General features: G+C 47.7%; 1 protein-coding gene across 1 annotated transcript in view; it reads right to left on the reverse strand.

Moving 5' to 3' along the window:
• Positions 1 to 1,377, reverse strand: part of TMPRSS12 (transmembrane serine protease 12) — a 43,010-nt gene extending 41,633 nt beyond the window's left edge. Inside the window, 3 exon segments of the mRNA XM_055294884.2 lie at positions 256 to 451; positions 1,144 to 1,189; positions 1,192 to 1,377. Of these exon segments, the coding sequence (XP_055150859.1) occupies positions 256 to 451; positions 1,144 to 1,189; positions 1,192 to 1,326 (377 nt within the window). The 5' untranslated portion in view covers positions 1,327 to 1,377.
• Between the last annotated feature and the right edge of the window lie 13,530 nt (positions 1,378 to 14,907).

Consider the following 14,907-nt stretch of genomic DNA (forward strand, 5'->3'; position numbering starts at 1 on the left):
TAACAAACCTGTACGTTCTGCACATGTACCCCAGAACTGAAGAAGAAGAAGAAGAAGAAGAAGAAGAAGAAGAAGAAGAAGAAGAAGAAGAAGAAATAATAATGGATTCCTTTCAACAAATACACTGTACTATGTATAAGGCATTACAGCTATTTGCAAACATAGCTTAGCTGAAAATGGCTGAAGTTAAATGGTCCTCTATCACTTCAAAATATCCCCTAAGAGAATAAAAATAGTTGTGTTGTGAATACGTACCTAGCGTCTTTAGTGCAGTGAGCAGCTGTGAGGACCCACCTCTCTCTCACTAGGGTTCCCCCACATACATGAACAAGAACACCGCCGTATTTAATCTGCAGGCTCACCACCCACGGCCATGCGCCAGCTTGTGCTTCTGTGCCCCCTATAATCCGAGACCCTTGCAACACATCCTTAAGCGGTGCTGTTCCACAATCTAAAAATAAAAATGATATATTATTTGGACTAAGCATCTATATTATGTGTTACTTCCTAAGCTGAACATATTAATGCAATCCTTTAAATTCCTATGTTAAAAACACAAAGCAAGCTAACATACCGGAGACATGCCCATATTTTGAAAGAAACTTGGAGAGTTAAGACAAATATGCCATAATCGATTACTTAGAAATAGACATGAAGTCAACACAATTCATTAATTTTAAAATTCTATTCCCCAAAAATATAAAAATAAAAATTTTTGGCCACGTATCACATTCTTCCCTGTGTGAAACAGCCGTTAAAGAGCCTGGGAACGGTGAGTCGAGAGCCGCAAATTCTAATGCTCACCATTTCACTTGCTGAGGGCTCATTTTTCTCAACCGTGGTATGAAATGGTCACCTAATAGCCCTCCCTTTCAACTCTTTATCCCCTGACTTATTAATCTACAAAATGGGGATGATAAAACCCAGAATGTTTTGAGGAGAAAATATAGATTCACAATACAAATGTGTCTTTTTACTATTACAACTACTGTTATTACAGCCTGTCTAGAAACTGCTTAGGTACGTAAAATGTTGGTTAAAGGCCATTGAGACAACAGAAAAGGAGAAACTCGAATTCAAAGACTATAGCGGGGGGAAAAGGTAAGAGAGGCGCCCCCAGAGACCAGCTCGAACAGGTACTGCCCTTTGCACGTGCCCCTCCCTCCCTCCGCCGCCCCGAGCCTCTTGCGGACCGACGGCCTCAGCCTGCTGGGAACTAGCGGCTGGTTCCGGCGAGGGGCCGAGCCTGTGCCTTCCAGAGGGCGAGTAGTGGAAGCGAGAGCTCCCCACAAACAACAGCGCCACGCTCAGGAGCCCCAGCCGCATTTTGGAGGCTGGTGAGCAAGATGGCGGCAGGTACTTCCCACCCGCCCGGGGCACGCGGGGACGCACGGCCTGGCGGGGAGGCGCGAGTGAGGCCCGGAGGTGTGGGAGGCGGGCGAGGAGTAGGTAGGTCAGTTTAGAAAGAACCCCCTCACCCTCAAGGTCTGATCGCCTTCCTCATCCACCACCATCCCCCAGGTGATGTCTGATCACCCTGGCCTGTCCAGCAAGAATCCTGTTAGGTCAGTTAGCCGGAATGCCATTACTCCTGATTCTACCTCTTAGTAATTTTCCATCCACTGACACCTCTCTCCTGCTCCTTGGCTGTAAATTCTCTCTTGGCTCTGCTCTGTTTGGATTTTAGCCCAGTCCCTCTACCCATTACAAAATCCCATTGCCATGGTCCGTATCCCTATCTGGATTGTCCTGAATAAAGTCTGCCTTGCTGTGCTTTAATGAGTATCACTGAATAATTTTTCTTTAACATAACCCAGAGTTTTTAAGAGTGATATCTAATGTTCAGTTTTAAATTGTTCTGTCATTCCTATCTTGACCTATACTGAACTTTGCCTTTGTTAACCCTACGCCTTCAGTAATAAGAAGACCATGTGGGCCGTGGGAAGTTGGTGAGGTGGTGGAGAGTTAAAGTAGAGGTCAATAAAAGGACAGTTGCCTTGCTCATACCATCCTTCCGAGGCTGGTTGCAGTTGGCAGCATTAGATAAAAGGAGTATATTAGTTTGGGGCTTACACATGGTAACATGTGGGGAAGGGAGCAGAGGCTCAGAGCTGTGCCGAAATCGGGGGTGGAAGAGGTGATATTGGAGAAACAAATTGCAGCATGAGCTGATCTCTAAGGGCTGACAAGAAACAAAGTCCTTATTCCCCAGATATTTTAGTGGAAGGTGATATTAGAAAGGAGAAACACAGTTGGGGTGTGTATATTTCTGTGTGTGAGAGATGTGGTCAGATTGTGTATGCCTTTGTAAACAGGGCAAGATGACTTTTTTTTTCTTTTTTTAAACCCATAGCCAATATGATAAGGATGACGGGTCTTGCTATGACAGATAGCAGAGGTTCAACATACTTATAAAGCAAGTATATGCAGCCAAGTCATCAAATAGCAGTGACACAGGCAGTGGGCTGGGCACGGTGGCACATGCCTGTAGTTCTATTATACAGCACTGCTTTAAACAATATATTTTTTAGTTTTGCTACTCAGGAGGCTGAGGCAGGAGGATTGCTTGAGTCCAGGAGTTCTGGACTGTAGTATGCTATGTCAACTGGTCAACTAAGTTTGGCATCAATATGGTGACCTTCGGGTAGTGGGGAACCACCAGGTTGCCTAAGGAGGGGTGACTGGCCCAGACTGGAAATGGAGTTGATCAAAATTCCTGTGTTGATTGGTAGTGAGATCATGCCTGTGAATAGCCACAGCACTCCAGCCTGGGCAACATAGCAAGACCCCATCTCTCTAAATAAAATGAAAAAGGCAGTGGATCAATAACTGCAAGGGTCTTCTTCCTGGATTTCCTCTGCCTTTTCTCCTCTCCTGCATTGTCGTTTCCTCTCTTTGGTGGGATCACTCCTATCCACAGACAAATATCCTCTGGTGTGGTAGGTAGCCTACAAAATGCCCGCCAGTGAACCCTGTCTCCTGGTATTCACATCCTTAGTCAGTTCCCTCTCCTTTAGTGTCGGCTGGATTTCGTGACTCACTTCTAGTAAATAGAAAGTTAGAGGTGATGGGCTACCACTTTCAAGATTAGGTTATAAAAAGATTGTGACTTCTGTCCTGAGCACTCTCTGCAGTCCTGTTGCTCTAAGGTAAAGCTGCTGTTATGTTGTAAGCTGCCCTGCGGCCCTGTAGAGAGGCTGCCAGCAAGAGCCATTGAGAAACTGAAGTCCTCAGTTGAACAGCCACGAAGAGCTGAATCATGCAACACCGCATGATCTACTTAGAGGCAGATCTTCCCCAATCACACCTTCAGATGAGACCACAGTGCTGGCTGACGCCCTAACTGCAACCTCATGAGAGACCTTAAGTCAGAGACACCCAGCCAAACTACACTCAAAAGTTCTGACCCACAGAAAATACGAGATAAATTTTTGTTGTTCTAAGCCACTGCATTTTGGGATAATTTGTTATGCAGCAACAGATAATACATCTGGTTTCTCCCATCTTTGAAAAATCTTCAATTGCCTTTATATCCCCTGCTTTCCTCCACAGCAAAATTTCACCCAGGAAGTTGTTTACAATTACAGTTTCTACTTTCCACTTCCTCAACTTTTTCTTCTTTTAGTAGAGACAAGGTCTACATTGCCCAGGCTGGTTTCAAACTCCTGGCCTGAAGCAATCCATCCACCTCAGCCTCCCAAAGTGTTGGGATTACAGGTGGGAGCCACCGCACCCAGCCCACTTCTTCACCTTTTATTCCCGTCTTTGTTTTTTAAAAATTTTGTTGGTTTTTGTTAATTTTTAAGAATAGAAGCAGGACTTTATTTCTCCTCTCAGAAAAAGAGACCTTGTCCACAGAAGCTCTCTTAGCTTAACCAACTTCATCCCATTACATTTTTTGTTCCTTTGAGTCTCACTCTGTCACTGAGGCTGCAGTAGTGCAGTGGCATGATCTCAGCTCACTGTAACCTCTGCCTCCCAGGCTCAAGTGATTCTCCTGCCTCAGCCTCCCAAGTAGCTGGGACTACAGGCATGTGCCACCTTACCTGGCTAACTTTTTTTTTTTTTGTATTTTTTGTAGAGACAGGGTTTCACTGTGTTGCCCAGGCTGGTCTCGAACTCCTGAGTCAAGCAATCAGCCCACCTCAGCCTCCCAAAATGCAGAGATTACAGGCATGAGTCACTGCGCCTTGACCCCATTAAAATTTTTTTAGAGAAAATTAAGTCAGTCTCCAAACAAAATATCCTACCTCTCCTTTCCAAGTGAAAGCTTAAGAGCCATGGTTATGGAGGGTGAGAGCATTAGTACCAGGGCCTGGGGCCTGGGCTTTGGGGAGGCTTTATCTTCCCACCTGGGGCATGTCTGAGTGCTAGCAATTATTAAAATGAAACTATTTGATTACACAGAATTTAATAACAGTACAAACATCCATGTATACACCACCGCATTCACTACATTTGTTTTATTAAATATTTAATACATATAAAAGGATATTTATAAAATATATGCTCAGTTTAAAGAATATCAGTAGAAGAATACCCGTTTAAGAAAAAGAAGATTATTTTTGCTTTTGAAATCCCCTGTGTATCTCTCCCTCATTCTGTCTTTATTTTTCTCTCAGAAGTAACCAATATTCTGGATTTTGTATTTATTTCATTTATTCTCATTATAAACCTTGCCGTACAGTATGGTAGCCCCTCACCAAATGTGACAATTTAAGTTCAAGTTTAAATTAAATAAAAATTCAGTTCCTCAGTCACATTAGCCGTATATTAAGCGCTCAGTAGCCACGTCACTTGTTACCACACTGGACGGCATAGTCGTAGAATATTTCCACCGTTGTGGAGAGTTCTATTATACAGCACTGCTTGAAACAATATATTCTTTAGTTTTGTGTGCTTTTGAACTGTATTAGTCAGGGTTCTCCAGAGAAACAGACCCAACAGGAGAGTGAGGGAAAAAAAAGAGAAAGAGAGATTTTAGGAATCGGCTCACGTAATTACAGGGGTGAGAAATCCCGCAGTCTGCCATCTGCAAGCTGCAGAAACAGGAAGAGCTGGTAGTGTGATTCATTCTGAGTCTGAAGGCCTCAGACCCAGGAGTGTTGATGTCTGAGGACAAGAGAAGATGTCCCAGCTCAAGAAGAGAAATAATTTGTCCTTCTTTCACCTTTTTGTTCTATTGGGGACATCAACAGATTAGATGATGCCCACCTACAGTGGCGAGAACAATCTTCTTTGCTCATTCTCCTGATTCCGATGCACATCTCTTATGGAAACACCCTCACAGATACTCCCAGAAGTTGTGATTACCAGCCATCTGGATATCCCTTAGCCCCATCAGGTTGACACATAAGATTAATCATTACATGAGCTTTATATAAATGGAATCATATGATAAATTTTCTTTTGCAGCTAGTTTTTGTTTTTTAACTCAGCATTAGGTTCTTTACATTCATTTCTGTGGTTATCTAACTGCAATTCATTTACTTTCTCCCACACATCATGTGCATATGCCACAATGTATTTATCTACTCTGGAATCTATTATTGATGGACATTTGCATTGTTTCCAGGTTTTTTCTATTACAATTAATACTGTTATGCATATGAGATGAGTCTCTCTGGACTACATACTAGTGGTAGGATTCTGAGTCATAAAGAATACCATCATCTTCTCCAAATAATGCCAAATTGTTTTCCAGAATGTTTCACCAATATTCTCTTCAAGCCAGGCATAGTGGCTCACACTTGTAATCCCAGCACTTTGGGAGGCTGAGGTGGGAGGATTGCATGAAGCCAGGAGTTCAAGACCAGCCTGGGCAACATAGCAAGACCTCGTCTCTACAAAAAATTTTAAAAATTAGCTGGGCATGATGACACATGCCTGTAATCACAGCTGCTTGGGAAACTGAGGTGGGAGGACCACTTGAGCCTAGGAGGAGCTCAAGGCTGCAGTGAACCATGATTATGCCACCGTACTCCAGCCTAGGTGATAGAGTGAGACTCTGTCCCTAAAAATAATAATTATTATATATATACAGATATATACACACACACCCATATATATATATAGACACACATATATACACATATGCATACTCTTCAACTAGCAACATATAAATGTTCCCATTGCTCATGTCTTCACCGATGCTTTTTCTTTGTGTGTGTGTGTGATGGAGTCTCACTCTGTCACCCAGGCTGGAGTGCAGTGGTGCAATCTCAGCTCACTGCAGCCTTCGTCTCCCAGGTTCAAGTGATTCTCCTGCCTCAGCCTCCCGAGTAGGTGGGATCACAGGTGCCCACCACCACACCTGGCTAATTTTTGTGTTTTTAGTAGAGGTGGGGTTTCACCATGTTGGCCAGGCTGGTCTTGAACTCCTTACCTCAAATGATCCACCCGCCTTGGCCTCCCAAAGTGCTGGGATTACAGATGTGAGCCACCATGCCTGGCCTTTAGGCATTGTTTTTCTTTTTTTTTTTTTTTTTTTATTAATTTTTTTTGCATACAAAAAACAATAAACATTTTCTAAAAATACATACAAACAAAAAGATGCGTATCAAACATATTAGGAAGGTTGCACATGGGAAGTCGGGGAATAGAAATGGGGGTGGGAGTTAAAATAAATGAGAGAGGAACTTTATATGGATCAGTGATAATAACTCAATCCTCTATTTGACAAAGAAGAGGGAGAAGGAAGAGGAAGAAAAAGAAAGTGGGATAAAGGATCAGAAAGGGAGGAAAATAGAAAAAATTAGAGTATGACTCCAGGGTAGACCTGTTTTGTTGTCATTGAGTTGGTTGGTTGGTTTGTCTGTTGTATTCTTCATGTTTCGCCAAGTTGGCCAGACTGGTCTCGAACTCCTAGTCCGAAGTGATCAACCCGCCTCGCCCCCTAGAGTGCCGGGACTACAGGCGTGAGCCACCACGTCCAGCCCCCACATTGCTTCTGGCCTCCATGGTAGACCTCCCAGACGGAGCGGCCAGGCAGAGGAGCTCCTCACTTCTACCCAGACACGGGGCGGCCGGGCAGAGGGGCTCCTCACTTCCCAGAAGGGGCGGCCAGGCAGAGACGCTCCTCACTTCTTCCCAGACGATAGGTGGCCGGGCAGAGGCGCTCCTCACTTCCCAGACGGGGCGGCCGGGCAGAGGCGCTCCTCACTTCCCAGACGGTGGGTGGCCGGGCAGAGGCGCTCCTCACTTCCCAGACGATGGGTGGCCGGGCAGAGGCGCTCCTCACTTCTTCCCGGATGGGGCGGCCGGGCAGAGGTGCTCCTCACTTCTTCCCGGATGGGGCGGCCGGGCAGAGGCTCTCCTCACTTCTTCCCGGATGGGGCGGCCGGGCAGAGGCGCTCCTCACTTCTTCCCGGACAGGGCGCCCGGGCAGAGGCGCTCCTCACTTCTTCCCGGACAGGGCGCCCGGGCAGAGGCGCTCCTCACTTCCCGGACGGGGCGGCCGGGCAGAGGCGCTCCTCACTTCTTCCCGGACGGGGGCGGCCGGGCAGAGGCGCTCCTCACTTCTTCCCGGGCGGGGCGGCCGGGCAGAGGCGCTCCTCACTTCTTCCCGGGCGGGGCGGCCGGGCAGAGGTGCTCCTCACTTCTTCCCGGACGGGGCGGCCGGGCAGAGGCGCTCCTCACTTCCCAGACGATGGGTGGCCGGGCAGAGGCGCTCCTCACTTCCCAGACGGGGCGGCCGGGCAGAGGCGCTCCTCACTTCCCAGACGGTGGGTGGCCGGGCAGAGGCGCTCCTCACTTCCCAGACGGTGGGTGGCCGGGCAGAGGCGCTCCTCACTTCCCAGACGGTGGGTGGCCGGGCAGAGGCGCTCCTCACTTCCCAGACGGGGCGGCTGGGCAGAGGCGCTCCTCACTTCCCAGACGGTGGGTGGCCGGGCAGAGGCGCTCCTCACTTCCCAGACGGTGGGTGGCCGGGCAGAGGCGCTCCTCACTTCCCAGACGGTGGGTGGCCGGGCAGAGGCGCTCCTCACTTCCCAGACGGTGGGTGGCCGGGCAGAGGCGCTCCTCACTTCCCAGACGGTGGGTGGCCGGGCAGAGGCGCTCCTCACTTCCCAGACGGTGGGTGGCCGGGCAGAGGCGCTCCTCACTTCCCAGACGGTGGGAGGCCGGGCAGAGGCGCTCCTCACTTCTTCCCGGGCGGGGCGGCCAGGCAGAGGCGCTCCTCACTTCTTCCCGGGCGGGGCGGCCGGGCAGAGGCGCTCCTCACTTCTTCCCGGGCGGGGCGGCCGGGCAGAGGCGCTCCTCACTTCTTCCCGGACGGGGCGGCCGGGCAGAGGCGCTCCTCACTTCCCAGACCATGGGTGGCCGGGCAGAGGCGCTCCTCACTTCCCAGATGGTGGGTGGCCGGGCAGAGGCGCTCCTCACTTCCCAGACGGGGCGGCCGGGCAGAGGCGCTCCTCACCTCCCAGACGGTGGGTGGCCGGGCAGAGGCGCTCCTCACTTCCCAGACGGTGGGTGGCCGGGCAGAGGCGCTCCTCACTTCCCAGACGGTGGGTGGCCGGGCAGAGGCGCTCCTCACTTCCCAGACGGGGCGGCCGGGCAGAGGCGCTCCTCACTTCCCAGACGGTGGGTGGCCGGGCAGAGGCGCTCCTCACTTCCCAGACGGTGGGTGGCCGGGCAGAGGCGCTCCTCACTTCCCAGACGGTGGGTGGCCGGGCAGAGGCGCTCCTCACTTCCCAGACGGGGCGGCCGGGCAGAGGTGCTCCTCACCTCCCAGACGGGGCGGCCGGGCAGAGGCGCTCCCCACCTTCCAGATGGGGCGGCGGCCGGGCAGGGGCTGCAATCCCAGCACCCTGGTAGGCCAAGGCAGGCGGCCGGGGGGTAGAGGCTGCCGCGAGGCCAGACCACGCCACCGCCCTCCAGCCCGGGCAGCACCGAGCACTGGGTGAGCGAGACTCCGTCTGTAGTGCCAGTACCTCGGGAGGCTGAGGCGGGCAGAGCACTCGGCGTCAGGAGCTGGCGACCAGCGTGGCCAAGATGGCGAACGCGTGCCTGCATCCGAAGGAGAAAAGGCAGGCAGCGGTGGCGGGCGCCGGCAGTCCCAGGCAGTCCGTGGCGCGGGCAGTAGCAAGCCGAGTAGATTGTAGCCTGGGCCAGAGAGGGGAAAGAAAGAAAGAAAGAAAGAAAGAAAGAGAGAGAGAGAGAGAGAGAGAGGGAGGGAGGGAAGGAAGGAAGGAAGGAAGGGAGGGAGGAAGGGAGGCTAGGCATTGTTTTTCTTTTCTTTCTCTTTTTCTATAGGATCTGCTAGGTTGTAACAAATGCTTTTTAATTTTTTACCTATCTTGTGGGTAGGAGTTGGGAATTGTGGTTTTAGTTTGCGTTTTTCTGATTTTGAATGAGTTTGAGTATTTGAATATCTTTTCATATATTTAGGGAACATTCATTGACTATTTCATGTTGAGTACCAATTTATGTCATTTATTTGCTCATCTTTGTCTTTGCATGTTGATTTCATTGACTGCCTTCTCCATGCCAGACCCTGTTGTAAGAGCTTAGGCTATAACAGAACACAAAACAAAAGTCCTTGCCATCATGAGATTCACATGTTGAATCATAAGAGATTTTTATAGGTCTGGATAATGTTCCTGTTCCATGGTGAGCAGGTCGATGCAAACCTACCCCCAAAGGCTTGAGGGAGCCAAGAGGCCAAGGAAAGAGGCTGACAAATCCAGTTTCTCAGAAATATTTAATAGGGACTTAGAAGTAATGTCTCTGGTAGCTGAGAGAGGGCACTCAACCTCCAGAAAGTATAGATAGCAAGCTTTTAGGGTTAAGATGTGCAGCTGGTCACATCTGACTTTCTTATGGAACTCGTGACAACTGGGTAGGTTAGATAAACATCTTTATGAGGAGTTATCTCTGCTAAGGGCATTGTTTAAAGACATTGCTGCAGAATACCTTGGCATGCAGGAGTCAAATATCAGTCATTATGGTGGTTTTGCTTCAAGATGACATCACTCTTGCCATTCAACGGCTGTTTTCCTACGAATCCTTTGTCAATTTTTGTTATAAATATTTCCTGGCTGGGCCCAGTGGCTGACACCTGTAATCCCAGCACTTTGAGAGGCTGAGGTGGGAGGATCACTTGAGGTCAGGAGTTCAAGATCAGCCTGGGCAACAAAGTGGGACCCCCTCTACAAAAAGAAAGAAAGAAAAGAAAATTAGCCGGACATGGTGACATACACCTGTGGTCCCAGCACCACGGGAGGCTGAGGCAGGAGGATCACTTGAGCCCAGGAGATTGAGGCTGCAGTGAGCCATATTCACACCACTGCACTCCAGCCTGCGTGACAGAGCGAGGCATTGTCTTAAAAAAAAAAAAAAAAATCTACTCTGTAGCTTACCTTTCACATCCTTTATGGTAGCTTCTGATGAAGCTACCATAAAGAATGTGGTATCTTCTTAAGAAATTCTTTTAAATTTTAAATTTATTTTTATTTCAACAGTTTGGGGGGAAAAGGTGGTGTTTGATTGCATGGAAAAGTTCTTTAGTGGTGATTTCTGAGATTTTGGTGCAGCCATCACCTGAGCAGGGTACACTGTACCCAATGTGTAGTTTTTTTATTCCTCACCCCTCTCCCACCCTTCCCCCTGAGTCCCGAACTCCATTGTATCATTCTTATGCCTTCTGTCCTCATAGCTTAGCTTCTGCTTGTTAAGTGAGAACATCATGATGTTTGGTCTTCCATTCCTGAGTTACTTCACTTAGAATAATGGTCTCCAGTTTCATCCAGTTTGCGGCAAATGCCATTATTTTGTTCCTTTTTATGGCTGAGTAGTATTCCATGGTGTGTGTGTGTGTGTGTATATATATATATATATATGTACTACATTTTCTTTATTCACTTGGTTGATGGACATTTAGGCTGGTTCCATATTTTTGCAATTGCAAATTGTGCTGCTATAAACATGCATGTGCAAGTGTTTTTGTTGTTGTTGTTGTTGTTTTTTCTTATAATGACTTATTTTCCCCTGGGTAGAGACCTCTGGGATTGCTAGACCAAATACTAGTTCTATTCTTAGTTCTTTAAGGAATCTCCATACTGTTTTCCATAGTGGTCATATTAGTTTACATTCCCACCACCAGTGTAAAGGTGTTCCCTTTTCACCACACCCATGCCAACATCTATTATTTTTCATTGTTTTATTACGACCATTCTTGCAGCAGTAAGGTGGTGTTTATTGTGGTTTTAATTTGCATTTCCCTGATAATTTGTGATGTTTAGCATTTTTTCATGTTTGTTGACCATTTGTATATTCTTTTGAGAATTATCTATTCATATCCTTTGCCCCATTTTTGATGGAATTATTTGCTTTTTTTCTTGCTGATTTATTTGATTTTATTGTAGATTCTGGATATTAGTCCTTTGTCAGATGTGTAGTTTGCATATATTTTCTCCCACTCTGTAGGTTGTCTATTTACTCTGCTGATTATTTCTTTTGCTGTGCAGAAGCTTTTTAGTTTAATCAGGTCCCATCTATTTATCTTTGTTTTTGTTGTATTTGCTTTTGGATTCCTGGTCATGAACTCTTTGCCTAAGCCAATGTCTACAAGAGTTTTTCCAATGTTATCTTCCAGAAGTTTTACAATTTCAGGTCTTAGGTTTAAGTCATTGATCCATCTTAGGTTGATTTTTGTATAAGGTGAGATGAGGATCTAGCTCTGTATTAGTCTGTTTTCATAAATGGACTATAAAGTGCTTTATCAGTCCATTTTCATAAATGGACTAAAACAGTGCTATAAAGAACTGCTGGAGACTAGGTAATTTATAAAGGAAAGAGGTTTAATTGACTCACAATTCAGCATGGCTGGGGAAGCCTCAGGAAACTTATAATTATGGTGGAAGGGGAAGGGGAAGCAAAGCACCTTCTTCACAAGACGGCAGGAAGGAGAAGTGTTGAGTGAAAGGGGAGGAATCTCTTATAAAACCATCAGATCTCACAAGAAGTCACTCACTATCATGAGAACAGCATGGGGGAACCACCCCTATGATCCAGTTACCTCCACCTGGTCTCTCCCTTGACACATGCGGATTATGGGGATTATAATTCAAGATGAGATTTGGGTGGGACACAAAGCCTAACTGTATCTATCATTCCACCACTGGCTCCTCCCAAATCTCATGTCCCTTTCACATTTCAACACCAATCATGCCTTCCCAACGGTCCCCCAAAGTCTTATTTCAGCATTAACCCAAAAGTCCAAGTCCAAAGTCTTATCGGAGACAAGGCAAGTCCCTTCTGCCTATGAGCCTATAAAATCAAAAGCAAGTTAGTTACTTCCTAGATACAATGGGGGTATGGGCATTGGGTGAATGCACCCATTGCAAATAGGAGAAATTGGCCAAAACAAAGGGGTCGCAGGCTACAAGCAAGTCTGAAATCCAGTAGGGCAGTCAAATCTTAAAGCTCCAAAATGATGTCCTTTGACTCCATGTCCCACATCCAGGTCATGCTGATGCAAGAGTTGGGTTCCCACAACCTTGGGCAACCCTGCCCCTGTGGCTTTGCAGGATACAGTCACCTCCCCCACCCTGTCCCTCAGCTGCTTTCACAGGCTGGCATTGAGTGTCTGCAGCTTTTCCAGGTGCATGGTGCAAGCTGTCAGTGGATCTACCATTCTGGGGTCTAGAGGATGGTGGCCCGCTTCTCACAGCTCCACTAGGCAGTGCCCCTGTGGGGAGTCTGTGTGGGGGCTCTAACCCCACATTTCTCTTCTGCACTGCTGTAGCATAATTTCTCCATGAGGGCTTCACCCCTGCAGCAAACTTCTCCCTGAGCATCCAGGCATTTCCATACATCTTCTGAAATCCAGGCAGAGGTTCCCAAACCTCAGTGATTAACTTCTCTGCACTTACAGGCCCAACACCACATGGAAGCCACCAAGGCTTGAGGCTTGCACCCTCTGAAGCCACAGCCTGAGTTGTACATTGGCCCCTTTTAGTCACAGTTGGGAAACAGGGCACCAAGTCCCAAGACTGCACAAAGTAGCAAGGCCCTGGGCCTGGCCCACAAAACCATTTTTTCCTCATCTACAGCTCAGTCACAGAAGGATAGGGCACTGGGCAGAGTCATGAGGCCTCCATTTAGGCCTGAACTCCCAGACAACATTTCTAGACACACCCTGAGCCAAAAGGGAACCCGCTGCCTTGAAGAGAAGGATCCAATCTTGGCAGGATTTATCACCTGCTGACTAAAGAAACATGCTGGCTTCAAGGGAGACCCAGCACATTCCCAGCTGTGGTGGCTATGGTGAAAGACTTCTTGTGTTTGAGAAAAGCAGAGGGGAAGCAAAAGGGACTTTTTCTTGCACCCGAGGTACCAGCTCAGCCACAGTAGGCTACAGCAACAAGCAAGCTCTTGGGGCTCCCTGAATCCAGGGCTAGGCTCTTGGATAGCATTTCTGAACCTGTCCTGGGCCAGAGGGGGACCCACTGCCCTGAAGGGTGAGTTGCAGACCTGGCAGCATTGACCACAAGCTGACAGAAGAACCCTTGGGCTTTAAGCAAACATCGGCAGTCGCCTGGCAGAACCACCCGTGGGCCAGTGGTGGTGGTGGCCACAGGGAGAGGCTCCGTTGCCTGTGGAAAATGGAGGGAAGAGTGGGAAGGACTTTGTATTGTGGTTTGAGTACCAGCTTAGCCACAGTAGAATAGGACATCAGGTAAATTGCTAAAGTTTTTGACTCCAATCCCTGGCTCCCAGACAGCATCTCTGGACATGCCTGGGCTTAGGGGAACTTGCCGCCTTGAAGGGAAGGGCCTTGGGCAAAGCCCAGTGCTGTGCTGGCATCAGGTCTGACCCAGTGCAGTTCCAGTGGTGGTGGTCACGGAGGTGCTTGCATCACCACACCCCCAGTTCCAGATGCCTCAGCAGAGAGAGAGAGACTCTGTGTGTTTGGGAGAAAGTAAGGGAGGAGAACAAGAGTCTGCCTGGTAATCCAGAGAATTCTTCCGGATCTTATCAAAGACTACCAAGGAGGTACCTCTATGAGCCTACAAAAACCACAGCGTTATTGTGCTTGGGGTCCAAGTCCCTTCAAATATCTAGAAAGCCTTACCAAGAAAGAAGGGCACAAACATGCCCAGACTGTGAAGACTACAATAAATACCTTAACTCTTCAATGCCCAGATAGCAAAGAACATCTACAAGCATCAACACCATCCAGGAACACATGACCTCACCAAATAAACTATAAATAAATGGAGAGAGAGAGATTGTGTTCATGGGAAACACTCAATATCGTTAAGATACCAGTTCTTCCCAAATTGTACATAGGTTTAAAGCAATTCTAATCAAAATCCCAGCAGGCTTTTTTTTTTGTGAATATAGACAAGCTGATTCTAAAATTTATATAAAAAGACAAAGGAACTAGAATAGCCAAGATAATTTTCTAAAAAACAACAAAATTTATTTTTTTTTTTATTTTTTTATTATTTTTTTTTTTTGAGACGGAGTCTCGCTCTGTTGCCCAGGCTGGAGTGCAGTGGCGCAATCTCCGCTCACTGCAAGCTCCGCCTCCCGGGTTCACGCCATTCTCCTGCCTCAGCCTCTCCGAGTAGCTGGGACTACAGGCGCCCGCCACCACGCCCGGCTAATTTTTTGTATTTTTAGTAGAGACGGGGTTTCATCGTGGTCTCGATCACCTGGCCTCGTGATCCGCCCGCCTCGGCCTCCCAAAGTGCTGGGATTACAAGCGTGAGCCACCGCGCCCGGCAAAAACAACAAAATTTAAAGAACTCACACAACTGGACTTCAAGACTTTTTATGAAGCTCCAGTAATCAGGACAGTACGATTTTGTTGAAAGGATAAACACATATAAGTCAGTGGGATATGGTCTCTGTGAAACCAATCCTTTGAAAATTAGTTGTTGAGACTTACTTTATTGTCCA

This window comes from Symphalangus syndactylus, chromosome 10 (assembly GCF_028878055.3).
Source record: "Symphalangus syndactylus isolate Jambi chromosome 10, NHGRI_mSymSyn1-v2.1_pri, whole genome shotgun sequence".
Taxonomy (NCBI): domain Eukaryota; kingdom Metazoa; phylum Chordata; class Mammalia; order Primates; family Hylobatidae; genus Symphalangus; species Symphalangus syndactylus.